The following is a 27559-nucleotide window of genomic DNA, read 5'->3' as shown; positions in this document are numbered from 1 at the left end:
ATAGAAGTGCAGAGGTGGTTGTTTTTACATTGTGTGGCAACAGTGATAGATCAAGGTGCATAAGTCTGCAGAACAGCAAAAAAAAAACGCGATATTCAGTTCATAATGCAACGTTTATTTGGTCTCTCGCTTGAATGCAAATAAACAAGGGCAAGGAAACATCACTTGGAAAGGAGAGCGATAGCTAATGAACTCCAAAAATATGTGTTATCAGCCAAAGAAGAATAGAGGCCAAAATCGATACCTTACTTTTCATTTCTAAGGAAACACAATTGAAAGGCAGGAATTTCGAAAATGGTTTGTTCAACCTAGATGGATAATTGCTCTAGCTGTAACTTCAAAGAAGATTAACAAAATAATTACATGCGTCGTATCGTCAAGATCGGCCTCCTTCAATGCTACACAAAAAGCACGAACGGCAACGTTGACGGTACATTGGTGATGATGATGAATGCGGAAGATGACAGAATGCGATGAAGGTGATGACTTATTTAGATCAAACCGACGCGCGCTTCACGAAATGTCGCCCTCTACAGTCATTCTTCTTAACTGCAATACTCCGGTAGCTCTTCGTAAAAACAAACGAATAATGGTCCCTCTGACAGCGTATTCATACATTGTGCACCACTTATGCTCTTATAAAGCTCCGGACAACAATGGATAACCATAGCCGACCCATGTGAGTGACGTTTCAAATCTTCTCAGTTTTCAAAGAGATCTGCATCTGAAGATCTGAATACGATTGATAGTCAATCTCTAACCGATGCCGATAGACATTTATACCCACAACGTCAACCATCGCATCGAAACAATCTCAGACCGTACCAAACGGCCCAAAGCACCACCGCGCTGGAACCAGTCCATGCCCGTACGTATGGCTGCAAAATGCATAGCTGTCCTTGCCGGCACACAAAGCGTACTGCCGCAGACGAGAGCGCACCGCAGCGCGGTACGAAGCGAGGCGGACCGGTCGGCACCACTCGACACAGCTGGGGTGAGCTGGGTCAGCGGCGAGCCGTCCCCTTCCGCGCCGCGCTGCGGTCCTCGGTCGGACGGTCACTCAGCATAGCTCGGCATCGCACAGCGTCGTGAGAACATGGTCGGACATTCCTAGAGCGGAGCCGACGCACAGTGGAGCCGACGCACAGTGGAGCAGCGGGAGCACAGTCGCAGTCCGGCGGGCTCTGATGACGCGCCGGCGTCCATCACAGTAGGAGCGCGTTCTGTCAGAGCTCGGACCGTGCCGCGGTGACCAAGACGGCGGTCAGCAGGAGACCGGCCGCCAGCCGCCAGCCGGAGTCGGCCGGCCGCCGTGCCGTGTTCCGTGCCTGGTCCGGTACGTTCTCGTCACCGAAGGCCATCACTGTAACAGGCAGACGGAGACAGTCAGCGTCTACGACACAGAAAGCGTGAAAGGGGGGACAGGTGCGGGAGTTTGCTTTGAGTCATTAGTACGGTGTGCTGAAGATAAATTTAAAAAAAAAAAGCTAGCGCTACACAAATCAAGAAAAAAAAATCCGAACAAAATGTCATATGCCAACGAGCAGATACAAAGATGCGACTAAAAACGACCGAGAAGATGGCAAATTAAATAAAAGTGCGTTCCAAAGGAGTTGACCAAATCGTTCCTGACTATTGTGACCGTGACTGACAACCGTGATCATGTGATCGTAGTGACAACGTGCACCGGGCTGTGCACTGTGCATTCCATAGTGTACGTGCACAAATAACGTGCAAACAGACCATGGTGTATAACCCACACTCGCAGGGTGACAAAATTCATGCAAACAGGTACATAAGTTAACCAAAACAGGTAAAAAACCAAAGGAGGGAGAGAGAGAGAGAGAGAGAGAGAGAGAGAGAGAGAGAGAGAGAGAGAGAGAGAGAGAGAGAGAGAGAGAGAGAGAGAGAGAGAGAGAGAGAGAGAGAGAAGAGAGAGAGAGAGAGAGAGAGAGAAGAGAGAGAGAGAGAGCACCGTTGGACGCGCTGCGGAGTGTCTGCGGTGGTGTGAGGGTGACAGTGAATATCTTATGACTCGCGAGGACCATGTCTCCATGACTCGCAGGTCTCCAGGAAGCCCCTGCGGTGGTGTTCCGTCTCGGGTGGCGTCACATGAGTGTCTGTACCGCGGCACACACCCCGGAACTGAGGCGGGCGCGGGGCACACCTCAATGTGCGGGCGGTGAGCCGTTCAGTTGCCGAGCGACCAATGCCACCGGGCGCAAGCGGAGGTGAGGTCGTGGTGCGACAGACCGCGCGGAACGGCCACACGTGACCTTGTGACGCCTCAGGGGCACGCGCCAGACGGCGATGCGCCTGGTGAAACGCTCGGTCACGGGTGTCTCACCAACGCGACGAGCCAGGTGTTGTGCCAACGTAACCGCAGCTTTTTAATGCGTGGATTTGTGTAGTTAGCCCCTGTGGTTTATCTTACAGCTTGGGTGCCAAGGAGAGCACCCCAGGCTGAGCTGCGCCTTCTCAGGGGCCGACCAGCCGAGCCTCATCAGTCATTATCCAGAGCGGGTTAGTTGGCCACGTGCACGCACCTGGGTTAGTAGGGGTTAGCGCGTGGTCATTAGTGAGCTCCCAGATTATACACACTCCACCTGACCTGCTCTGACCTGACCTCCACCAACCCACTAGCCCTGCCGGTACGCCCTCCGGCGATTCAGCATGGTAGTCAGCACGCGGAACAGCCGGCGACGACGCTCTTGGGAACAGAGCGAGGTAGTCAGTTGCAGCATTGCCTACAAAGCGGGAGGCAAAGGCACCAAGCCGTCCGGGGACACAGGAACGGCCTTCCTTCGAGGGAGGCAGGGAGTCACGGAAAACGTAGACGGCTGTCATGGCAGGCAGGGACGGGTGAGGCGGGAGACAGAGGCGGCTGTCACGGGGGCAAGACGGGCCGTCACGGGAGGAAGGCACGGCTATCACGGGAGGCAGGATCGACTATCACGGGAGGCAGGGACGGGTGTGATGCGAAAGACAGGGGCAGCTTACAGCTGTCACGGACTCACGGGGGCCAGGGAGTCACGGGAGGCAGGGAAGCAGGATCAACTACCACGGGAGGCAGGGACGGGTGTGATGCGGGAGACGGGGGCAGCTTACAGCTGTCACGGGAGACAGGACGCGGGTCACTCGGTGTCCGCCGCCGCTCAGGGTCAGGTCACGCCCGGTGCACACTGGTTGCTGGGCGAGCACAGGCTGGGGCTGGGCGGTATACGCCCGCAGCGGCCGGGACGTCTGTTATACACGGAACAGCGCATGGTACAGCATGGCACAGCACAGCGCTACAGGACAGGACGAGCGGCGGAGATCACACGCATTCACATAACGGGAAAATATTCACCGAAACAGCACAGCGTGGAAAACTGGCACAGCGACATACCTAATAAATAGGACAGACGAAACAAGCTCAGGGACTTCCACCCATCAGCCTTCACCAAATTACGATACCGGATACACTACAGTAGGTACTGCATGTAAGCATCGCTGCGAATGTCAATATACGCACAATTTACCGCAATAGCCGCAGCCATGGCTAAAAGCTGATAACTAAAAGCAGCAAGCGGTAACCTAGAGAGATTATTTCGTCAAGGTAAAGATTAGTATCGATTGAATCGAACGATCAGGCAGGGAAAATAAACCCGGTAAAATGTTTACATTTCCTCCGTACTTAGTCTTGACTGCTCTCTTTATCATCGGGAAAGCCAAAAGTGTAACGATATTTATGCAGTTTTGCAGTTGGTCGGGGCATATGCAGAATGGTTAAAAGGTGCCCCGTGGAGACGGGAGCACAGCCTTTGTCATATACAGCGCATAACACCTGCAACTGCGAGTCAATCTTTTAAAATCCTGTGTTGTTGTATTGCCATGAATTAATCGTATAAACGTCGTAGACATTTGCTTCTGTCACTGGTTGAAATGTGACTTTAGGGATGTACATGAAAATGATAAAAATGGTAGGTAGCCTTCAGGTAGCCTCTGGGCCGCCGCCCGCCATTCAATAATTGCATCATTGCAGCTGCCATGCCGTGTCAGCTGACACCTGTCAGATGCCTCTTATCCAGCGGAACATTTAGTATTTTGCGTAAAGAGGTCAAACAATTTAAATTATATTATTATAGATGTAAGATCGAGAGACTTCTGCATGAGAAAAATAAACAATGCAGTTTACGCTCATATAAAAGGCAGCTCTACTTAGACAACAGACTTCTCCTCTGCAACGTGCTCCCAGTCCCAGAGGTCGAGGGTCGTCACAGGCGACTGCCAGCACAGGCAGTCGCCTGTGCTGCCATCCACCCGATTTACGAACGTGTTTGTTTTCTGTGCAGTATATCTTTCCGTCTGCAGGGATCCTCTAACCGCGGAGCCTGGCAGAGACCGTCACGGGTTGCACAGACGGCCGCCGACCGTGTCCACAGAGGCGTAGTTCCTGCCCCGGCAGTGTCGTAATGTGCAGACCGAGAACTGAGGCCGCGCCGCACAGTGGGCCAGGCGCTTCAAAAAAGCGGAATTAAATCATTGAGCACAGCTGCGGTGCCAAAAACGATTCGTTACAGGGTAAAATATCATGCTAAAGCCGAATCCGATATCCATTTTCAATTTTGATTGGTTACGCTAGGTCTCTGACCTATGACGTCATTATTTAATTTCTGCGCTGCACATATGCCTGGGACAGGCGGGCACTATGCCGCATTGGCCGCGCGTTTGCAGTCTTTTCGTGGTTTCAAGCGTTCAAACATGTGATATGATGTTGGTCCCATGCATTAGGGTGGGTGTAAAGGTCACCTGAAGGTCAGGTCAGGTCATTGACCTTCGATGACCTCGGTTCACTTTTTCGAGTTTTTCATGTTTCTGGGCTAGTTTTTGGGGCTGAATTCGAATTTAGGAACCATTTGAACATTTACGAAGTAGTTTTGGTGCCTTCGTAACATGTTACGAAGCTGTCAGAGGCGGGTTGACACCTACTACGAATACCCGGCAGGACCCATACTGGTTGATCTGACCTGAGCTGACCCGACCTGGCCCAAATGCATGAAGACATCATCTGTGATCAAAACTAACATGATATTCGTGATCAGCATCCCGAAAACCCCCTTAGCAGCCACACTATACGACGTTCTAACAGGTCCCGACTTTCGGCCATTGACCTGACCTCAGAGGTCACCATTTGACTTATGACCTTAAAACCGGTTACCGTTGGCTTCGTCTCGTGACGAACTAAACGATGGTTTTTTTTCCGCGAGGCTCTAGCTCAATTAGGGGCCAAACGCGAGGAGGGTCGCATCCCCCTGTGCCGTCGAGGGATGCAAAACGGCCTATGCCGGCGAGGGTTAAACCCTTATTTGTCCATTTCGCGCAAAAATGCGCAAAATATTTGCATTGGGCAGCAAGCTATACACCTTGAGGAAAGTCAGGCAGCAAATATCTTCGTGTTGTTCGGTGACGTTTTCTTTATATCCTTATATAAATTCATTGCGTCATTGCACTACCACGGTTCCGAACAGGCACTGTAAACCCCACCGCTACTAGTAAGCATGAAATAGTTCCCGGGAACTTGAGTACGAGAAACATGCGCAGAAATACCGGCTGTTTTTTTAAAGCTATTTTGTACGGAATAACTTAAATGATTTTACGCTGAGAGCTTTTGAATCGGGGGAACGGAATATGGTACACAGCAGTCATTTCCATCTCCAGTCGGTAAGTCCTACTTTGCGACGTTAAAGCATTATCTGCCTTGACATTGGGGAAAGGAAACTTGCTTATTCGGAAACTTAAGACATTTTTACAATACTATATCCCATAATTACAGGAATTTCACCGAAGTTGATTTTCGACTTAATTCCGCTTTTTTGTTGCGCCTGGCCCACTGTGCGCCGGCCGCCGCACCGGAGGGGTGGCTGCACGCGCCGCGGTGTGCTCTAGTGTCTCCGTCACCAGCCCGGGAGATAAGGCTGCACGGCCGCTCTTACGTCCGCCGGCGCCTAGCGTGCAGCGTGCACCTCCGCCTCGAGCGAGTTGATGGAGACCGACACGACATCGCCGCCGGTAGTGATCGGTTGACGTCAAAGGTTCGATTAATAGGTAATCAATGGCCAGGCTGCTTACCGCCCACCAGACGCCTCGCTGGTTGTGACCTTGACAGCCACTGCAACAAGTTAACGCGGATGTTGATCTAGCAAACTGCTGCGGAAGTTTCGTTGGATACTTTATGGTATAGTTATAAGCTACAGGCTACCAATTTTCTTTGGTGCAGCGTCGAGGAAAGTTCACCCGGAAAACAGCCACGGGCGGAGAACGCGAGGTCACCCATGGCGAGACGTCACCGGACTAATTATGACAAAGCATCCGACCGATACGGGGCCAACCGGCTGATCACCGGGCAAATGTAAATCAGACGCCTTTTCCGGTCATTATGCACATCGGCCCGATTAAGTGGCCATGATTGAGAGATCTGCAGTTCTGCTGAAGAGCAGTGAAGGATAAAAGCGGCCAATAATTTTACCGGGCTGTTGTCAAATCAGGAAAAGGCCGGCCGCAGTGAGGGAGCCAGCCTCGCTCCAGTGTCGGCCGAGCGCCCGCTCAGTCTGCGTTTTTCGCTACCAGAATTTTGGCCGGAGCTATCGGGGGATGCAACATCCGACAGGGAAGTTAAGTCTGCAGGCCGCGCCATCTCTCGTGTCTCTTCCTCATAGGTGAGGACGGACGCACGGCCATGGACCCACACTGCCCACACTGAGTAGTAAAGTAATCTTGACACTGCCCACACATCCGACCGTAGCGGCGGTCTGGAGGGGGGTGCAGGGGCAGTCCGGCCGCTCAGCGGAAATCATAGGGCCTGTCTGTGACCAGAGCCATGTCGGTGATGTGCGAGCGACCGGAGCTGTGACGACCTGAGATTGCGCCAACGACCTCTTAACGACGTCGAAGTCATTAATACCGTGATATAAATACGTCTAAAAATAAAATACTGACCATAGAACTTAGAACTCAGATTTATTTCATTAAAGATGCTTGAATTGAAGCTACAATTAGCTACAATCCGCTATGCTGGGATATTCATGATTGGCATTAGCAGTAAATGACAAAATACAATACTTTAAAACGATAAAAATGTTAAACGGGAGCATGTTTCCTTCACCATTTACCATAAGGAAATGATGCATGTCGTCTAAACGCCACAACTAGTGATGCAGTGCGTAAAATAAAACCGTGTCCGACCGAAGTCGTGCTGCAGCGGTTCAGGTAGTCAAGACTTCTAAATCTACATATACATAGCACGCAGCGAGTATAAACGATGTTACTCGCGTTCGTCTAAACTGGCAAGCGTAGGAACACATGCATGACGAACGAAACAATAGACACACACCGTTACAGACGAATTAGGCACCGACTAAAACAAACAGACTGCACGACACTGTTTGGACATGCAAGGGAAATCAGTCGGGTATAAACCACGGTAGCCCCACCACCACCAACACCAGCTAATTCATTGACGTCACTCATTCATTACCTACTCATTCACCGATTTGGGCGCATGATTAGTCCTACAAATCGACCAAAAAAGTGTACCTTAAACTGAATTGAAAGTGGCAATTGTTTGACGAAATCATGGCTTGGCTAGTGGATATAGCTATTATAAGACGGCATTAGGTACGTCGGATATGAAATATGTGTTCATTATTCTAGCTGTGTAGCTCATCCAGCTCGAGCTGCATGGGTTGCGTTGAGCAGCATAACCCTACGGTTATCAGGAGGTATGTCTACGTGGTGCGTAATGGTTCCGCGGTACGTTTCCGCGGTACGTTTCCGTGGTACGTCAGCCGGTAGGACGCCGTGGTATGACTCCACGGTATGGCACCGCAGTGCGGTAGAAATCTATAGCATAACTGTGGTATAATGTGTAACTACTCGGTATTCCAGGCGGCACTACTACACATTGTATAAAAACTGGGCGGTATCACATGACTCATCGGTACACGATATCCCACGTGCGGCGTGACTACACGTTACGCTCCCTCCCTCTGTGCGGCCTGAGGTCGCAGAAGACGTAAGACTCACCCGGCGTTCGGAGTCTCTCGGACGACGAAGATTCTACGTCGTCCGGCCAATCCCGTTCAAGGTCAGCGGGGGCTTGGCTGCGGTTGTGGAACGGGATTGGCCGGACGACGTCTTCGTCGTCCGGGAGACTCCGAACGCGGGGTCAGTGTTACCCTCCCCCCCCCCCTATGTGCGACCTGAGGCCGCAACTCACCTACGTCGTCGTCAGCGGACGGCCCGGCGCCGGTCCGCCGCTGGCTGAAGCTGACGCCGCCTCGGCTCATGCCGGTGCCGGCGTCCAGTCCCGTGCGCAGGCTGGACGACTGACTCTTGCAGCCGAACCACCAGTACCCGGCCGGCCGCGGGTACGGCGGGTCTGCCTCGTCCACCTGCGGTAAAGGGTAGTGTCAGAGGGGCGCTCCTCTGCGGTCCTTAGTGGGCTTTTGACACAGGCGGGTTGTGTGTTACAAGTAGTGGCTCCGTCAGAGGGACGGTCCTGAGGGGGTTCTGACACGGGTGCGTTGGGTGGAACAGGTTGGGGCGTCAGACGGGTCCTAAACGGGACTTTTCGCATTCATAGGCTGGGTGCAACAAGCTATGCGGCGTGGGTATCACATATTTCCTAATGAATCATTATTTTCCTATGAAGACAGTCCCTCGCCTCTGGGCTAGTGACTGATCGGGGGCGGCAGGCTGGGGGGATTCATACAGTCGGGGGATCACCTGGATTTGGGACAGTAACCGGTCGGGTGGGGTAGCTAGTTGAACACATTCACGGGTGAAGGGTGGGGCTCAGTGGCGGTCGCAGGGGGGGGGGCCATCAGGGCCATGGCCCCCCCCAAAGGCAAATCAGGGGGGGCCATCATATCATTTGGCCCCCCCCCAAACAACCGATGGGCCCCCATGGCCGTATGGGGCCCTGGCCCGTATTCGATTGTCACGAGGCTCGAGAAACCCACGCCAGCTATTAACAGCTCCCATACCAGTCTTTGAGGGTCCTACACTGACCTCTGAGGGCCCTTCAGTGGCGTTCAAGCGTCCACATTGACCGCTGAGGACCCGTATTGACCTCTGAGGGCCCTCCACTGGCCTTTGAGGGCCCCTAAACCGGCCTCAGGGGCCCAACCGGCGTCTGAGAGCCTCACACCGGCCTCTGGTGGCCTCATTTCCGTCTCTCGAGTCCCAAGACTAGCCTTTAAGTGTCTCTGAGGGTCCCGCACTGGATTCTGAAGACCCGATGTCGAGCCAGCATCGGCCTCTGGGGGCCCATCTTGGCCTTTGAGGGCCCTCCGCTGGTCTCTGGGGTCCAACGCCGGCCCATGCCGGCCTTTTAGGCCCCCACACTGACCTCTAAGGGCCCATGCTGGCCTGTAAGGACCCACATTAGCCTCTGAGGGCCCCCCGCACTGGATTCTGATGACCCAATGCCGGCCGCTCAGGGCCCGCATCGGCGTCTGAGGGCCCATCTTGGCCTTTGAGGACCCTCCGCTGGCCTCTGGGGTCCAACGCCGGCCCATGCCGGTCTTTTAGGGCCCCACACTGACCTCTGAGGGCCCATGCTGGCCTGTAAGGATACACATTAGCCTCTATGGGCCCCACACTGGATTCTGAAGACCCGATACCGGCCTCTAAGGGTTCGCATCGGCCTCTGAAGGCCCATCTTGGCCTTTGAGGGCCCTCTGCTGGCCTCTGGGGTCCAACGCCGGCCCATGCCGGTCTTTTAGGGCCTCACACTGACCTCTGAGGGCCCGTGCTGGCCTGTAAGGACCCACCTTAGCCTCTGAGGGCCCCGCACGGGCTTCTGAAGACCTGATGCCGGCCTCTAAGGGCCCGCATCGGCCTAGTCTGAGGGCCCATCTTGGCCTTTGAGGGCCCTCTTCTGGCCTCTGGGGTCCAACGCCGGCCCATGTCGGTCTTTTAGGGCCCCACCCTAACCTCTGAGGGCTCCATGCTGGCCTGTAAGGACCCATATTAGCCTCTGAGTGCCCAATTCGGTCTCTGATGGTCTCAAACTGCCCTTTGCAGGCCCTGTACTGGTCTCTGAGGGCTCTAAACTGGCCCCTAAGAGCCCAAACCAGCCTCTAAAGGTCCCACGACCCACACCGGCCTCTGATGGTCCCATTTCTGTCTCTGGGACCGAAACTGCCCTTATGTGCCTCTGAGGGCCCCGTACTGGCTTCTGAAGGATCGATGCCGGCTTCTGAGGACCCATACCGGTCTTTAAGTGCCTCATAGCGACACCTGAGGCCCCACACTAGCCTCTGAGGGGCCCGCAAACTGGCCTATGAGGTCTCTACACCGGCCGCTGATGGCCCTATTATGTTCTCTGGGGGGCTCAAGCCTTACCTTTTGGCGTCACGCACTTGTTTATGAAGGCCCACCTCAGCCTCTGGGGCCCTACCTGGGGCCTTTGAGGTCCTTCGCTGACCCTTGGGTCCAACGCCGGCCTCTGGGGGTCTGACACCGTACACTAAGGGCCCCATTGCAGCCTCTAGGCGATAGGTATCGCCGAAGCGCTATCGATGGGCCCATAAGTGTAGGAACCATGGGTGCAGTGGGCGCAGTTGCACCAACAATAATTCTGCAGTGAGTGCAGACAATGTATTCTGCATCCACAATAATCTGGAACAAAACCACCTTTCCTCAGCAACACTACTTTCCATGCAGCACGACAAATTTAGGATATTTTGCCCACTATCCGTCTTTCGAAGCATTTGCTACTGTAATGGTCTTCAAAATTTGCATTTGTGCTCAAGTAAAAAAAAAAAAAGAATAAACGGAAGTCGGAACACATGTGATAGAAAGCGCTTGGTTACGATGGCCTCTCCGACCGATTGAACAGTGAATAGATACCGATGACCCACTGTTAAAAGCTTTAGCACGATGATCTTAAAAAATGGCAAAGCTTTTTTTGCAAAGAAAATGGCAAAGTTAGCCGCTTTTACTTTTGCGGTAGTCCATTCACAGGTGCGTGAATTATTGACATAATCAATGCTTCAAAATGCACTTTTCGGTACCTTTTCGACACGGTGCACCCTCAAAGCTCTCAATGAGCCTCCGCTCGGGTGCCGCTCCCTACCCCCCCCCCCCCCCCGCTTCACCGGCCATGGCCTAGATTTCTGCACCCGTGCACTACGCCCGTGGGCCCCTTTAAACTAGCACCGGGCCCCCCGGGTCAGCGCAGGGGCCCCTTTGCCAAGTTGGCCCCCCCCCCCAAACTCCAAGTCTGCGACCGCCCCTGGTGGGGCTCACTGTTGACCCAAGCGATGAACGGCCAACACCCATGGGATCATTTCCCGCAGCACGGTTTATGACATCGTCCCACGCTACCACTGCAAACATCTAACACCGGATCAGCCACCGGCTACATCAATCACCGAACGTTTAGAATATGCAAAACAAATGGAAACGTTTAACAAGTTAATTATTATATTGATATACTATAACATTGTAGAACCCTGCATGCCTGCAGGTGTGCGCAAGTCTAGCTATTATTTGTATTCCCGTGATAACGATAAGCGTCAACACTGATCAGTCCCGTCTCTGCGCCCCATTGAACAAAGAATGCATGTCACAACGGACAGGAGGCTCGACGACGCACTTTGATTGGGAACGAATGTACATCTGCAAACAAGCGGTTTCAAGATATACGTAAAATGTGGCGAACATAAAAAAATGTTATTAAGACTTCCGTTCCGTCCAAGAAAATTACACCTCTAAAAGATGTAACGAGTGCCTACGCAAAATAGTGTAAGCCTATGTTTATACGATTTTTTTTATTTCAAAACGCTTTATCTGCATGTTCGCCCCCATATCGCCTTAGATATTGAGTTGATGACTCTTGCTGGTGCCCATGCATCCGTGGATTTTTGCTTCATGGTATCAGCGTTAGTTCAAGTCAGTGCCTTATTACCATGCATCCGAGAGATTGAGCACGGTCAACTCCGAGTGTTGACGTCAGCTAGCCTTGAAATCAGTCGCTGCCACCGACCGCACGCCGTTCTCGTCAAGGACAAATTCTGACTCAAACTGATTTTGCAAAGGTGAGGAAACCAAGACGGAGGGCAGATACAGTCTGAATCCGGTCTACCAGCCAAGCATCCCGTTGATTTTTCACTGACCAGTGTTTTGTCTCGGCATTCTCCCGGCCGAGCTGTTCTCGGATGGGGTAATTATCCTCGTGTCACCGTGTCAGAGGCTATCCGGTACCAGGCGTTAGGCCGTGTCACCTCTCATTAGGTGCCCACTCGGCGGAGTCTCAGTTTCCTGAAGCGGTGCTGCGGTCGCCCCGGGCGGCCTGTGGGTGCTGACTCACTCGCCGGACCGTCACGGGACTGACCTCGTGACCGTGACGCAGGCGGCACGGAGCGGATACGGCACGGAGGCACTGCCCGCGCCGCCCGGCCGCTGAGAGCACAGACGGCACGGCACGGCCGGCGCACCCGCGCCGCGCCAAGACAGCCGCGATGGGGAGCGGAATGGAAAGATCCCTGGACTTTGAGTGTTTGAATTTATGTTCATTGCTAAATAATCGCACAAGTGGACCTACCTGGAACCTGGCGTCGTCGAAGCGATAGTAGTATCCCTTCTTGAAGAAGTAGGAGCGCCCGTTGGAGTAGGTGACGGCGGCATCCAGGTTTCCTGGCAGGTTGCCCCAGTTGGAGACGGGCTGCGGGTAGGAGCTGGAGACGGGCTCGCTGCCGCGGCTCGGGTCGAACTTCCAGTACTGGTCGCCCTTGAAGAAGTAGATCTTGCCGTTGCCCGTCCACCGGAACGCCGCGTCCACGTTGAACGGAATACCGCGGAAGCCCTCGGACATCAGTTTCGGATAGCCGGGGTCCATTTTGAAGCTGGTCATTCGCCAGTACTTGTTGCCCTGGAATGATGAAGATGTGATTGGAGATCAATCATACCGACTGTGACGTACTGAGGCATATGCTCACAAATTGTTGCATATACAATAGGTACACATGTCCATTGTCTAGCTGCATCATTTTCCTATGAAGGACAAAAAAGTAAAACATGGTATGATTCCAGCGGGCCTCAGCGGGTTTTCTTTTAAAAGCGATTGTTTGCTTTTGTGACGGAAACGCCAAAGTGGAATAATAGCACAATGGGGTCGGTTTTATTAAAATGAATTGAGGCGCGGGCCCAATTCATGTAACTACCAATCACAGAAGCTACCGAAAGACAAACTGGGGCAAATCAGATCCAAACCAAAAGTACAGAGCCTGCGCTTTGTCAAGTTTGAATTATCAAAGGAAAAACTTAGCTGGAATGTCAATGCCGTTTAGTCAAAGCTGAAGGCCTGAGAAGTCGCATGCTGTGTCAGCTCAGTGCTCACCTTGAAGAAGTAGATGCGGTTGGTCTGCGGCCAGCTGAAGGCGGCGTCAATGTCGTCAGGCACGCCCTTCCAGTAGTGGCTGATGAGGCGCGGGTAGCCCTTCTCGATGCCGGTGTCGGTCAGCCGCCAGTAGTGGGCGCCCTTGAAGACGTACGTCTGCTTCTGCGAGCCGGCAGTGATCATGGCGTCCACCGCTCCGTCGGCGCACAGGATCGGGTCCTCGCCGCTGGCAGCCTTCTGCAGCGGCCTCCGCGTGGTGGGACGGTTCTCCGGCGGCGTGGGCGCCTCCGGGGCCGGACCGTAGAGCGCCTGCGGCGGCACGGACGGTGACAGGTTATCACCGAGTGGTAGGACACCACGCATGGACTAAACACAGCAACGCAGCACACATACACATCCGAACGGCACACAGAGGCTATTGTCATACATGATTTCAACTACGTCGGCTAGAGTTGTACATGAGCGATACAAATAAAAGGGCGCTAAAATGATTTTCTGTTCTACGTGCTTATAGTCACTAATCAAATTGCCACATTTATCGATAATCAACTGTCAACGACAGCCAAAGCTGCCGTGGGAAATCGTTACGGACATAAAACTGATGTAAGTACTTGGTACTTCAGTGCAGTGATCGCAGTGATTGCCCACTGAGTACAAAATATCCGAGCAAAACATCGATAATGGAGCCGTATCGCACCGGTGCGTGTGACTGTTCCGGCGAGCCCTCATTGTTCCTAGTTCTGATATAGGCACAACCGATCGATCGTCAAATTAACCGACTTTGGGCAAACACGATACCGCTGAGAAGTCGCCCAGTCACGCGACGACGCTCGATGTCGCTTGCGACGGCTACTGCTGCGTTCCAGAGGCAGCGCGTGCCTCGTGACGTAAGGAGAGGAGTAGGGGGTTGGACACTCGACTGACCTGAATTCCAAGAACGTCGTCCTCCCGGAGTACGTTAGTGCCTCCGTCTCTCGGCGGCGACTTGTAGAAGGGCGCCATGAGCGAGCGCTGGTCGTCCGAGTGCGACAGGCCCAGACTGTGACCGAACTCGTGTGAGGCGGTCATGAAGATATCCGTGCCGAGACTGTCGCCGGCCGACCAGCGCTCCGAGTCGTCAAAGTGCGCGTCGCCGCCGTACAGCGGGAAGAAAGCGTGCGCCAGAGTACCGCCCCGACCGTCGAACGGGTCACCGTCGCCGTGGTCGCCCCGCGCGAACCTGGCCGGTCATCGGTCAGAGGTCAGGTCAGAGGAACTAACTCATGATCACGGAGCAGCCGGCGCGCCACAGACGAGATACGGTATTGCCAACAGACAGAAGCAATAGATAGAGTTGCTATATGTGTGTCTGATTTGCTGACATAGTAGGGAAACACATTTTATCCTTCAATGAATCGTACGTCTATTTTGCGACAGCAAACGTCAATTGCTTAATACCGGAAAATTGGTTCGATAATTGTCCGATGCAATTCTCATCATAACCTCTGTTATAACAACAAATAACGACGACACGATTTAAATCCGGGATGCACCAATGCACATGTCAATTTACCAGTAAATGACGTGAGTCCGGAAAGTGTTCGGCGAAGCACTTCCCCATCCATACGAACAAGGTGAGGAAACTTGTCCCTGCACCGGCGCGGCGGTCGGTCGACCTCTGACCGGCACCATGGGTCGCTCTGCCCCTGCCTACCTGATGACGATCTGCGCCTTCTCGTAGGGGCCGACCTCCCGGAACGAGAGTGACGACACGTCGGCCCACACCTGGAACGACTTGCGGATCACCTCTCGCACTGCGCTCTTGTCCGTGACGCTGGACGGCCAGCTCTCGATCTTGTACTTGATGTCGCGCGTCCGCCACCGGCTGCCTGTGGCCCGGGAGACAGCGGGTGTCAGCTAACCTAGAGATTGTGTCGTCGCTCCTCCAGTGTCAGAGCTGACACTGGAGGAGCGGCACCCGTGCCACGCAGATATCACAGCCGCCCCTAAATGTCGAGCTCCCCCGACGGTAACAACCGACGAAACGCTAAAGGTGCAAATTGAATCAGAATGTGGGGCATAAACTAACGAGAACGGCATATTTATCGTGGTAATGTCCCGGCATGTAAAGACAGACCAGTTTCGATCTGTTACTTTCCTGTCGAGACCAAGCCCACATTGACCTGGGCGGGCCATATCTAGCAGGTTAATCTCGATCGGCCGTTTCTCCTATCCCGGTTTCCGCATAGCTAGGCGCCGAATGCGAGCAGTTATCCCGATACCTAAGGCCGGGCTGCAGCGGGCCCAATTCTGACGCTGATATATTCCGACAGGAATAACTGTGAACGAGCTTGTTTAGTGTGATCTAGGAAAGCGATTTAATAGAGCTTATAGCTAATCGAAGTAGGCCTTGATACCCGATGGCCTGTGATTGAACTGAGTCTAGGGAGTTATTGAACAGCGGCTACACAAACATGGACTAAATAGTAAATAATGCAGCTACCGAACACATGGGTATGTGGGCAAAACACGCATTGAAGTACAATGCATTCTTTGTTCGACCTCATGAAGACGAATTAATTACCTGCTATAAAGCGCAAACAACTGTCATAAGAGTCATAACTAAGTGTCGTAACTGTCGTAACTGTCTCAAGAGGACATCAATATTCGCAAACCCGGATATGCTGGCAGCGGTGCATGCCTGAATATCCGCCGCTTCCCTCTATGTGTACCAATGTCGCTTATTGATCGCCCCCATTCCACGAGGTCATGCCAGGGGGATTACTCACGGGTGCCACCGCGGGCGACTAACAGAGAGTTCTGGTAAGTGACGTGATCGGTCAGATTACAGGTCTTCTTATATGATACCAACGGTGCTATACAGACAAAGTGGCGTGACCTGAAATTTGCGATTCGACGCGTCGTCCAAAACTTAGCGGGAGTCCTCACGGCTCACTGACAGCGTGGCCTAGAATCGGGGCTAATCTGTGCTTTGTCGCACACCCACGGCACTTACAAGCGTAAAGCCCTTGAAATATGCGCAAACTAAGCTACTCACTCACAAAAAGAACTCGGTTATGTGGGCGCCTGATAAGGAATACGGTACAACCGCCACAAAGCGTGATAAAGAGTCGACAACGAATTTGATTATCGCTGATCAGCAATCATCAGCCAGCTCCACGGTTGATAGGACAAGACGGCCAGTCAAGGACATCGTTGTTTGGGCTGGTAATGTTCGCCGCTGTGCCGCTGTTGACGGTAAGCTGCACGCGCCCGCACGCCAAAAACTCACGGCCTGGTGATAGCCGGCACAGTGGTTATCGGGTCAGGGCCACGACCACGACCCTCATTCCGTGTCCGTGTCCGCATTCGATACACTAACGTTCGTCCGTGTCCGCGTCTGATGCATAAAGTACATATAACCGTCTGTTTGTGTTCGTTTACGTCCGCGTCCGCCGTCTGTGCCCGCAATTTACACGCTGCCGTCCGTATGCCCGCATCAGCGACTGTTATACTACCGTCACTTGCCAGTGTCTGTGTCTGCGTCGATACCTACCATCTGTGTTTGTGTCCATGTCCGTGCCTGCGTCTGATGCATAATTCGTCTGTCGGTGACCGCGTCTGCCATTTTCTGTCCCCGTCCGTGTCCGATACGCTACCATCCCTGTCCGTTCGTGTCCGGCCGGGATAGTCTTTCCGTGCCCGTGCCCGATGCACCATTGCATATCCGTCCGTGTCCGTGGTAAGTGGGCGGTTTCCGTGGTACCCCGGATGCACCTATCAACCACAACTGCAACTCCGTCCAGCAAACCGTATGTAATGACACATACAATGCATAGGTGAACAGTGAACACAGCTGGGAAGGAAGATTTGCCGCCCGATAAAAATCGGCGCCACCCTGTACGCTCGTCAGTAAGTCTGTACCCAATGATGGGATCGGGCAGGTGTCGACCACAGGACAGCCGAAGCCCCGCAGTCGCCCCCGCAGTCGCTCCCGCAGGGTTTCCGGGCGTGTGAGTAAGCTGCTGTCGGGTGAGTGCCTGGCCGTGCCAGGTGAGAGAGCCCCCGGCGCTCACAAAGCGATCCACAAAGGAGCGGTTCGAGTGTGTGAGCGCGCCTATATCTCATCGGTAATCGCTGGCGGCGCACGTCCGGCCGCTGACTCACGGCGCCTCCAGGACTGCGCCGCCGCGACTTGGGACGGACACGGGAGCCGGCTGCACTTCCGAGCCGCCGCTAGAGCGATACGGAAAAAACGGATATGCCTGTTGAATTTCCAAACAAGAAACAACGGTGTGCTTTTCCAATCACTATCAGTGGGTTTTCATGAAGTGCCTTGCGTTGGCATAGTTGTATCAGTCTATCTGAGCTGTGTTATGTGCAATGTCAGTGTTTACACACATACGACACCAACGTCAAGATAAACTGCATGTCTCTGAACCGTGCGCTGTGCCGTATGGACTAGCGTCTGAGAAGTGCAATGTTCTCTCGGGCGATACACTCGGGCGATTAACATCAAACATGTATGTATGTATTGCGAGGAAAGGGCGGGTCTGGTATGACCGTAAATGACCGTAATGTAGATCACGATTTGTCAAGCGTGCTACCTAGCGTGCGCTACCTTGACATGCGTGAGGAAAATGATAATGTCTATGTTCATTGGTATGCAAGAGCCGGGCGATAAAGCGCCACATAAGTTTGATGTTTTGCTAGACCATATTCACTTAGCACCTTGCAGATTTTATTTCAGGTTGCGTTTATAAAAAGTGCGAGTGTTTTCAGCGGCGAGGGCGGCTATGAGCGTGTTTGCTGTTTATCCTGTCTGGGGTGGCGGTTTTCCCATCAGCATGTAACCACCGTCCGACTAGTGCCACATCCGGCTGACAGTGAACGTTTCCTGGACTGCGCAGCCGTACCGGCAGGGGAAGGGGCGCGTTGTGCGACCCTGACGGGCCTGGCGACCCATGGCGACCGGGCCCGGCACGCCGACACGACCTCGCGGCCAGCCGGGCGCCATTCAGGCCCCCAGCTCGTCACCGCCCGTGGCGGAAGAGTGTCGGCGCGGCGGGGCGGCCTTGGCCCGCGTGTGCCGCGGCCCGCTGCTCTGTTTGACCGGTGCCGCTGACCTCTGTCGGGACGTGTCAGCTCGTCCCCTCGTCACAGAGCCACCCGCGTGACGGGGACAGAGCTTACTGCGTCAGTGGCGTCACTGGTCGGACAGGCTGTGACCCAAAACCTGCCCTATTGCAAGGCCGACATTGGTGAAAAAGAGCTTTACGCAAGTATTCACAGTAATACAACGCACGTTGGGTGGAAGCCAATCGTTTGCGGACTCCACATCGTATTTGATTTCATTTGTGGCAGTCCCTTTTAGGTGTTCTCTAACTTGGTTATAATAGCATCCGGAAGAAAACGCTACAATTCTACCTATTTATCGCCAAATATTGGCCTATTTCGTAGCTCTTACATACTCGTATCTTGTTAATAACTGTAATCTCTTTTAAATCATTCGTCGTGGTCCACTGCAGGAACATGCCTTTGAGAACCGTGTCTTAGAGATTTTAAAGTTTGTTTGTACTTTTCCTATTCTTATTGTTTTTTTTTTCTTTTAATTTAATTTTATTTTTACTGTGTACTTTTATATTATATCCTATTATTTAATGGATCTCTTTCATGGATCTCTGTATTTTTAAGTGTCATCTAATTGCGAATGAGTGCTTAGTGTTTACCTTGTGTGTGTATTTTATGTTGTGGTATGACTTCGCCTGTTAATGGGCCATGAGCCTGTTGGCGATTTATTTGAATAAATAAATAAATAAATAAATAAATAAACTAAATTAATAATATTAAATAATTATATGTTGTCTTTAGTTTTACCCATCAGACACTTACATCAAACAAGCCCAACGTTATCCTGTAGGCAAGTCGTGACATGAGGTGAGGTAAAGAAAACACGCATCGTCTGTGCTGTGCCGTTATAGACGTGTAGGTGATGTGGCAAGGACTGCCAATGTTACATGTATTATCATGGACAACATTGATATGAATAAAATATTCGTATCTTTATATGTATGAAGCTCCGGGTCCAAGGTCGAGACGCGTCAGTGTGTTGAATGCCAATGCGGTGCTGGCTGGCATGTTCCACGGAATCCCATTGCCCGTTCTTTTCCCCTTGCCCTGGGGCGGGTAGTTACCGCCCCATGTACTCGCCGTTCCCGGTACACAAGCCACCGCTGCAGCGGCACACAACAGTTCCCGCTAGAGGTACTCACCCTGGAGGGCGTAGCGCTTCCTGCGCCGGTTGCGCGTGCTCGGTCCGATCTTGTCTTTGACGCCGCAGCGAGGTTGCCGCATCTTTTCCAGCGTCGCCTGGTCCAGCTCGCCTGAAAGTGACGCAGTGCAGTTGTCAGAAACGGCGGTACAAGACGGTCATAGACGTGGGCAGACATGTGAGACTGCACCGTTATCAATATTTTGTCAACAGAGTGTCTCTGTGAAGACTCATGGTGAGCCCTTGCAGGCTGCAGTTCATGACGCGGCCGTCCCAGGAGAACACTGAGGTCGCTGAAGCCAAACAGACTCCAGTTCCGTCACCAGCGCGGTGGCGCCTGCTTGTCAACTCTCGAATCACCAATAAATATTGACGACATTGACGATAAGAGCCGGTTCGAGCGCTCCTAAGTTCGTAGCACCGCGTTATGTAAGCATTGACATAGCACGCACTAGCCACACTGGGAGTGCAGGCGCCGGAAGTAAGGCTGACACATCGGGAAGCCAAGCAGTTAGCGCGGGAATTCCTCATGGGTCGAGGGGTCATTAATCACTCGTTAGAAAATGTAGGCATTGATAACTGACTGATAATTACACCATCGATGCCTTTTTTCGTTTTATGTCATTTTATGTCATTCATATTTTATGCAGCTTTTATGCTATTCGAAGCATTTATTCGCATTCCTTATAATAGTTACGCACCAGAACACCTCGAACTGTCTTTGCGATGCATTACTGTCTAATCGGAACGTTTATAGATAACTTCTACGTGCTTCGCAGATAAACCATGAACTCTCTCCATGGAAACTTGGAACACATGTAGCAACGGTTCAAGCTCCGTTGAAAGGAAAGTTCTGCGGCGCAATTATGGGCAAACAGTCCAGGAAAACGGGTTTCTGCTGAGGCGTTTGGCCGCAGTGTGGTGCTGATATTGAACGGTTCAGCGTTATCACTTGGTGGCGGCATCAATCGCATCTCGACGAGACGGACTGACCAGTGACCTGTGACGTCATCAGTCACTATAAACTCGGACAGACGGACTGACCTGTGACGTCATCAGTCACGTTACGCTCGGACTGACCTGTGACGTCATCAGTCACGTTACGCTTGGACTGACCTGTGACGTTAAGTCCTGCGAAGCGCTGGAACTCGGCGATGTCGTTCTCGAGTGAGCGGAGAGCGCTGGTCCTGCCGTCGCCGCTGCTGGAGCTGATGTACCCGTACTTGGCCAGGTACGCCTGAAACGAAACGACAGATATAAAATCAGCACAATCCAAAAATCAATCGTAAATGAGCTTTTGGCCATCATCGGGCAAGCTGTCATATTTGTTTCTATTTCTGTGGGAGTTATTTAATCATTTGTCATTTAACCACTTTCATCTATCATTTCATCAACATCGCCATGCAGCTTGAATGAACGGAGGACTGAATGCGACCAATAACCGGTACGGTACGATGGGTGAGGCAGAGAGACGTAGAGTGGCCACTGTGCCCTGAAGTGGCGGGGGCGTTCGCTGATGAGTGAGACAAGCTGTGGTCAGCTATAGGCCAGCTGCAGCCCCTGCAGAACCAGCCGCACCCCGCGGTCAGATCAGCTCGGATGTACCAGCTGGTCTGCACGGGTGTTTGGTGGTCGCCCTAAGTGAAGTGTTGATGACAGAGCAGTTCTGACTCACCGGCGCTGGACCAGCCGGCACGGAGTGGCACGCAGAACCCACTCACAGAGGCGGGGTTACAGTCACCAGTCATAGTGACAGGTCACTGTTAGAGGAACTTGACACGTTGCAGTTCCGTCTGACAGTGTAAACCGCTCGGGTCTGAGCGCCATTCGGCAAGGCCACGTGTTATTGTGTCCACGAGCACGCACGTTGTCACCCGGTCCAAACGGCTCCGGTCGTACGTCATACGGCACGTGCTAGCCACGGCGGCACGTGGCGCACGTGATCTGTGTCGGGGTCGCCGGTCGGGTGAGTCGCCCGACCGGAGACGGAGCCATTGTTGGGCTTCACATGACGGACAAGTGGTACGAACACAGCCCCAGGCGCGCTAACCGGTTAGGCCTCTGAGCCAGTGTGGTCGCCGGGTGAACGGAGATGCGCCGCGACCTTCGCCATGACGCAGTGGGGAATTCGATGGAATTCGGTAGAAACTTTACTGCACAATTATAGGAAATCGGTTGCATGTGTACCGAGCTCGCCCAGGAAAGCATTGCGGTTTGCCAACGGAAAAAAATTCGAGCGAAAGGAAATTACGGGTCTCGATCCATGCCAATTGATAGCTTGTGAGAGCGCCAATGCATACATAATGACCTTCTATGCTGAGAAAATATGCGTCAAACGGCATCGCCAGCCCGGACGAGTTGCAACAGCGTCTGTCCGGCTCAGGCACAAATAAGCAAACAATAGCCGACGGCAGAGGTGGACTCTTGCCGAGCAGTGGCGCAGCCGCGGATTTCCCAATGTCCTCACGCAGCCGGTTTATTAGAAATCACAATCAGCTGCACTGGCCGTCGAGTAGACCAGTCATCAACTCGATAATCCCAAGTGTAATCCTCCGTCCTGCTCGCCACACTTCCAGAACCATTACGACCGCCGGAAATGACTCACGGGATGGCAGCATGCGCGCCGGCCTCGGGCCTCTCAATTGGCCGGCCGTCGGGGCTAATCTGTGAGCGCTCAGAGTCACCGTGGTGCCGGTCTCGTATACGGGGCTGAGTCATCCGGCAACCGCAGACCACCGGCAAGGGACCACCTGCGCTGCAACACTATATAGCGAGCCAGAGGGCACGCACTCAGCGACCAAAGTACCACACAGAGCATTGTGTTGACGTGTGAGGTCACGCGAAAACTGCTGGAGCGGATCCGACGGAAACCTAGGTAGAGATTGAAACGTTAAATGATCTCGACGTTAGGCGGCACGGGCGGACATCGATAGCAGCGCCTCTATCGGTCACTAGGGAAAGCTGGGCTGTAGGCGACGAAATACCGGCTGAGTTGTCACACGTTGAATAGGTTTATAGCCATCCGTCTTGTGAAAAAGTTGAACTTTTGCCTTTAATATTTCTACAGGCAATTTTAGAAGTGTCTTCACATGGCTTACAAAACCGTTTAGATTATTGTATTCACTTCAAGCCTTCCCTATTGTTCTTGATGATGCGGGAACTATTTCTAATTAGTATTTCTAGCTTATTAAAAGAACATACTGTGCAAACGATGAAAAAAACATAAGTGGAAGATTTTAAATGCAATTTTCTCTAACAATTAATGGTAAATTCTCTACATATCAAGGAAAAGATGCATGCTAACTGATAATTTAAAGTTCTTGGGGCCAGTTGTTTTCTTCTTTTCTTGCGTCGCCCCAATGGCCGCGAATACACTTGTGATAACGCCTATCGAGTTTGCGCTGAATTTTCATCATTTTCGAAATTCGGTGTGTGGTCATAGTTTGAAGGTGGTCGTCACCGGGCTTCAATTCCAACCAAACCGATCGTGGCGGTGCATCATTAATCATTATGCTATCCCTACCTACCTACTACATTCTACGTATATATGTATATTCTACTATATTCTACATATTATCATATGCTCTACAAATATCTTTTGTTCAAAAACCTGCTGCCCAAATATATACTTTCCACGGCATTGCAATTTGCAACATCTATGCCTATATCTACGTTAGCCCGCAGTTTGATACAGTACGAATTGCGACATCAACTTAGACGCCTCAGTTGCAGGCCCAAAAGCTACATTCAGTCGGATACCTACCATTCAATATGCATGTGACGCTGAGTGTCACATGCCTGTAATCCCTTCGGCAACATGGTGGCATTTCAACGAAAATCTGAATCGATTCGCAGCGCCTCTTCGCAGCGCCGGACCGAGGGCCTCGCCGCGTTGTGCAATGTGTGCTCGAAGCCGTCACACTCCAAAACCAAAACTCCAAAACCACCTGTCATAAGGCTTTCGTACGGAATGCTACGCCCAGTCCATAACACTCATATATGACACAAGTTCATGGAATGCAGACTGTTTTATCGGACCGAACAGAGGATATGTGCGTGCGCGACCGCGTGAGTGTTGGTTTCCTTCCACTTACAAATGCGTCCAGGCAGGCGGGCGGGCGCGTATCGCGCGGCGGAAGCGTTGGCGGCGGAGGCCGGTAAGATTTACCTCTCGATTGGCATCCGACTGTGTCCCCGGTCCGGAAAACAGTCGGCCCCGGTAACTGGGTGCCGCCGACCCGTATCCTGATGCCGTGATACAGAGCGCGGACGCCGAGCGCCGACCGCTACCCGGGGCAGCCACTGCCGCGGCGCGCCGGGCGGGCCGCGGGACGAGCCGCCTCATGGGCCATGGCTACACACTTACACAGCCCACAGAGTAGAATGCATAATCCACAGCCATACAAAACAGAGAGAGGAGCGAGCATGAACTTGGGTTGATCCAGACTTCCTTTTTGTAGCATAGGTACAGCTCGGACAAAGACATGAGACATTATTGGAACATATAGATTCCAATCGCAATTGTCCTAATGCTCGTAACCGGCGTTAATGTTGAAAGGCCCGATTAGAGTAAACAATAAACTATTTGCACTTCTGAACGTTTTTTGTTGGAATATGTACCAGTCTAATAATAATGTTATGTCATGACTGTTAGTTAAAGGTCATTAGAAACAAATTAATATAATTATTCGGATTCCACTAGCTTTAGCGAAGGCCAACAGCTAGCTATTGCAGTAACGGCTGACAGTCGCTAACGATTCGGGAATGGGAGCATCAGACAGTACGTACCTTGTGTATTATCAATGATAGTGTAGTAGATAAACATGATGCAGAAAGGGAAGGACAAGTAACGCGAATCAGAAGTATTACTCGTATATACCTGAGGAATAAGAACAGGGATATAGCGATTGTAGTGCCATCCTTTATTCAAAAGGATATAGTGAGGATTTTGCATATAGACATGGGATACAATAACGTCACTTTGGAGGACAGTATGAGCTTTGAAGGACTGTCGAACCACGAGCATCATACCGGCAATGCTTAGCGGCCCGAGCACAGCTATAGGGACGCAAGGACTTGAGCCGTCCCTTTACGTGTGGACGAGGGTCGAGGTTTATAGACTACCAAACGGCCTGCATAAGTGGCAATCATAACAAATAGCTAAGCTCACCGAAAAACCGGATTGTTTCAATTGTATACAAGGCCAAGTATCGAAATAACAAAGCGTACCTGTACCTATCCGACATTACCAAAGTAATATTTTGTATCGAATAGCCAAACGCTAAACATAAACGCATTAAAAATGCATGTCTACATGCAGAAATCATGCATTCGTATGTGGAAGGAAACTGTACATTGCAAAGCACAACAAAGCCATTTTTAGAAACAGGCTCGGGATAGATTCCTCGGTGCAACATGCATGCACCGTGCACGCAGAAGTCACGAGACGTGTGGCCTGTGTGTTCAGGCTACGTACACAGTTCAATGCCACGCGCAGGGTTCAAGTGCGTGTACTTCTCCTTGGACTTGAGGTCGATGACATCTTCGATGACAAATTAAACAGAGAACCTCCTCAAACACGGCGACAATCAGTCAGGATACAAATGTTTATGGTGTTTTATATACAAATGAACGCCGCTGAACAGGATCACCGCTGGGTGAGCCGACAGCGTTTGTTATCGCTCGATCACGCATCCTCAGTCCCTATAACGTGAGGCATTTGGTCGTACTCTGGTTATATCGACGCGACGGGGAGAACTGTCTTATATGCATAGGTGATAGGGGAGACCAGTAGGTGGACAACCACGCTACATGGGCTCTGTTATGCAAGCAGATGCCCCTATGAAGCTCGTGTCGCCTGGTTTGAGTAGGAGCAGATGTGCACGGCAGCAGACATGTGCACTGCAGCTGAAGTGTTGGGAACGCTCGTGACTCGTGGCTCCCACTTACCGCAGACTCGGCGACGATGCCCGGGTCCATGTCTTTGAGGGCGGCGGATGTGGCACGGTGCGCGACCACCGCCAGCAGGGCGGCCACCGCCAGGTATCGCGCCGTCAGCTCCATGTCACTGCGCCGTCCTGGGCTGTGCACCGGCCGGGGGGAGCCGCGCTCACCGACTGACGCCACTGGCCGGCCGTACCGCCGCCGCCGCCGGCGGCCGCCCCCGCCCCCGCCCGGCTGACTCAGCCGCCGCCGCCGCCGCCCGGAGCCGCGGCTGATGTCGCCCAAGAGACGAGCGGTGGCCCGGGCCGGCGGACGGGCCGCGGTGAGTCACTCAGCACACCGTCACCCAATTCATCGCGGAATAGCCCGGCGGCGGCACAGGTCATTGAGCCGGCTAAACCGGAGCCTGGAGACATCCGGAACAGGAACGTCATCATGATGGTTACGTAACTATTTAAACTATTTCACAAATTAGATTTAGAAACTGCATTACAGACACAACGGCAGTTTTGATGAGTTAAGACTTTTGCCATCTACCAGCGGATCTACTGTAAATTCATGAATTGAACTTCCCTCGGAGTTTCGACCTATATTGTGCAAAAAAGCATTCATGAAATTCATCAAAGTTAGCCGCCAGCATGCATGTATATCTTTGAAATAAAATATACCGCAGCACCATCATCGGAAAACTGAAAAGACATAGGCACCGTCACCGGTACGATCGCCGCCGCCGCTGTTCCCACGCGCCGGCGCGGCGGTGCTAAGCCGTTCCCGGAACCAGCTCGATGCATCGCTCAACCGGCTCGGGTATCGCGGCGCGCACCTCTTCTACGTCACCCACAGTGGACAGGTGACGCACAACACGTCACTGGGCCGACGAGCTTCCGGTCGGAGCCGGAACCAACAGCAGTCGCAACGCAGCAGCCCCGACCATCCCAAGATTATTTTACTACGACTATCCGAGCCTCGGACGACGACCTTGTCTGTCTACTACTGCAACAGCCATCCGAGCTTATACACGAACGGCAGCCTCACCCGTCCGCATGAATTCATAACGAGAACCCCTCCCTTTTGAACTCACAGTCCACCCCGTCCGTCTGTGCTCGAAGACGATCCCGTCAGCCTGCATTTATAACGACAATTTCGTTCCCCTGTACTCAACAACAACCCCGTCCGTCTGAACTCCGAAAGATGGCCCTTTCCGCCGAAATTAAACAACGACAATCCCGTACGTCCGAGCTTTCAACAACAGCCCCTATCGTCTGAATTAACATACGATCGATGATCCCGTCCAGCTGAACTCATAACAACTCTATCCGTCCGAGCTAAACTGTCTCGCTCCCCTAACGTACATACCTACAAATATGTACGAGGGACAGCTCCGTCCGCTCGAAAGGATGACCGAATCATTGGAAGCTTTGTGATGAAATGTTTCCAATCGTGTTATGAAAAATCTTAACTCCTAAATATATGTACAGCCCTCAGCAGACTGCGTGGTAGGTATTCTTTTTTTTCGTTAATACCGATAATAACTCAAAGGCCATGCTATCAATCGGTCGGAACTCACTGCAGATAGATGCGCCATGCTCCACTCCTTCGATTAGGTCTATCACTAAACAGAGTAAGCGCCTTGTGTGGCAACAAAATGCAATAGTTTGTTTTGGGGGCAAATATAAACTTTTGGGGTGTGTTGCCAAAATGGATGGAAAATGAGTACGATGATTATGCCAATCTAAGGTGCGGAGTCTCGCGCGTCTTGCCGTTACGATTTCCGAATGACCGATTGCATGGTATTCGCCTTATTCTCGGTTTTGTCGAAAAAAAAGAATACCTACCACGCAGTTTGCAGAGGGCTGTACATATGGTACATATAGATTGATTGTCTGGTATAAAGCTTAAATTGACAGTTTCAAACGTTTTATGGTTAAGCATTATGATACGAACTGGAATCTGGATGGGTGAGGTGTACTTAATATTAT

At 52.2% G+C, this 27559-nt stretch overlaps 1 protein-coding gene across 4 annotated transcripts; it reads right to left on the bottom strand.

The window, feature by feature from the left end:
• Positions 1–94: 94 nt before the first annotated feature.
• On the bottom strand, positions 95–25813 carry LOC122370680 (matrix metalloproteinase-2-like). Of its 4 annotated transcripts, none has more exons than XM_043346495.1 (10): positions 25587–25756; positions 20754–20874; positions 19639–19749; positions 15081–15255; positions 14312–14606; positions 13388–13696; positions 12593–12919; positions 8258–8432; positions 2612–2710; positions 95–1363 (listed from the first exon to the last, which is right to left on the bottom strand). In XM_043346495.1, the coding sequence occupies exons 1-9, from the start codon at positions 25698–25700 to the stop codon at positions 2640–2642; spliced, it is 1698 nt and encodes a 565-aa protein (XP_043202430.1). In that variant the 5' UTR covers positions 25701–25756; the 3' UTR covers positions 95–1363; positions 2612–2639. The 4 variants fall into 4 exon arrangements, with proteins under 4 accessions (XP_043202430.1, XP_043202431.1, XP_043202429.1 ...); XM_043346496.1 differs by having other exon boundaries at positions 2622–2710; XM_043346494.1 differs by lacking the exon at positions 2612–2710 and having other exon boundaries at positions 25587–25813.
• Positions 25814–27559: the final 1746 nt, after the last annotated feature.

The sequence above is a fragment of the Amphibalanus amphitrite genome, unplaced genomic scaffold, assembly GCF_019059575.1.
Source record: "Amphibalanus amphitrite isolate SeventyFive unplaced genomic scaffold, NRLGWU_Aamphi_draft 001159F_arrow, whole genome shotgun sequence".
In the NCBI taxonomy this organism is placed as follows: Eukaryota; Metazoa; Arthropoda; class Thecostraca; order Balanomorpha; family Balanidae; genus Amphibalanus; species Amphibalanus amphitrite.
This window is presented reverse-complemented; position numbering and strand designations above follow the sequence as displayed.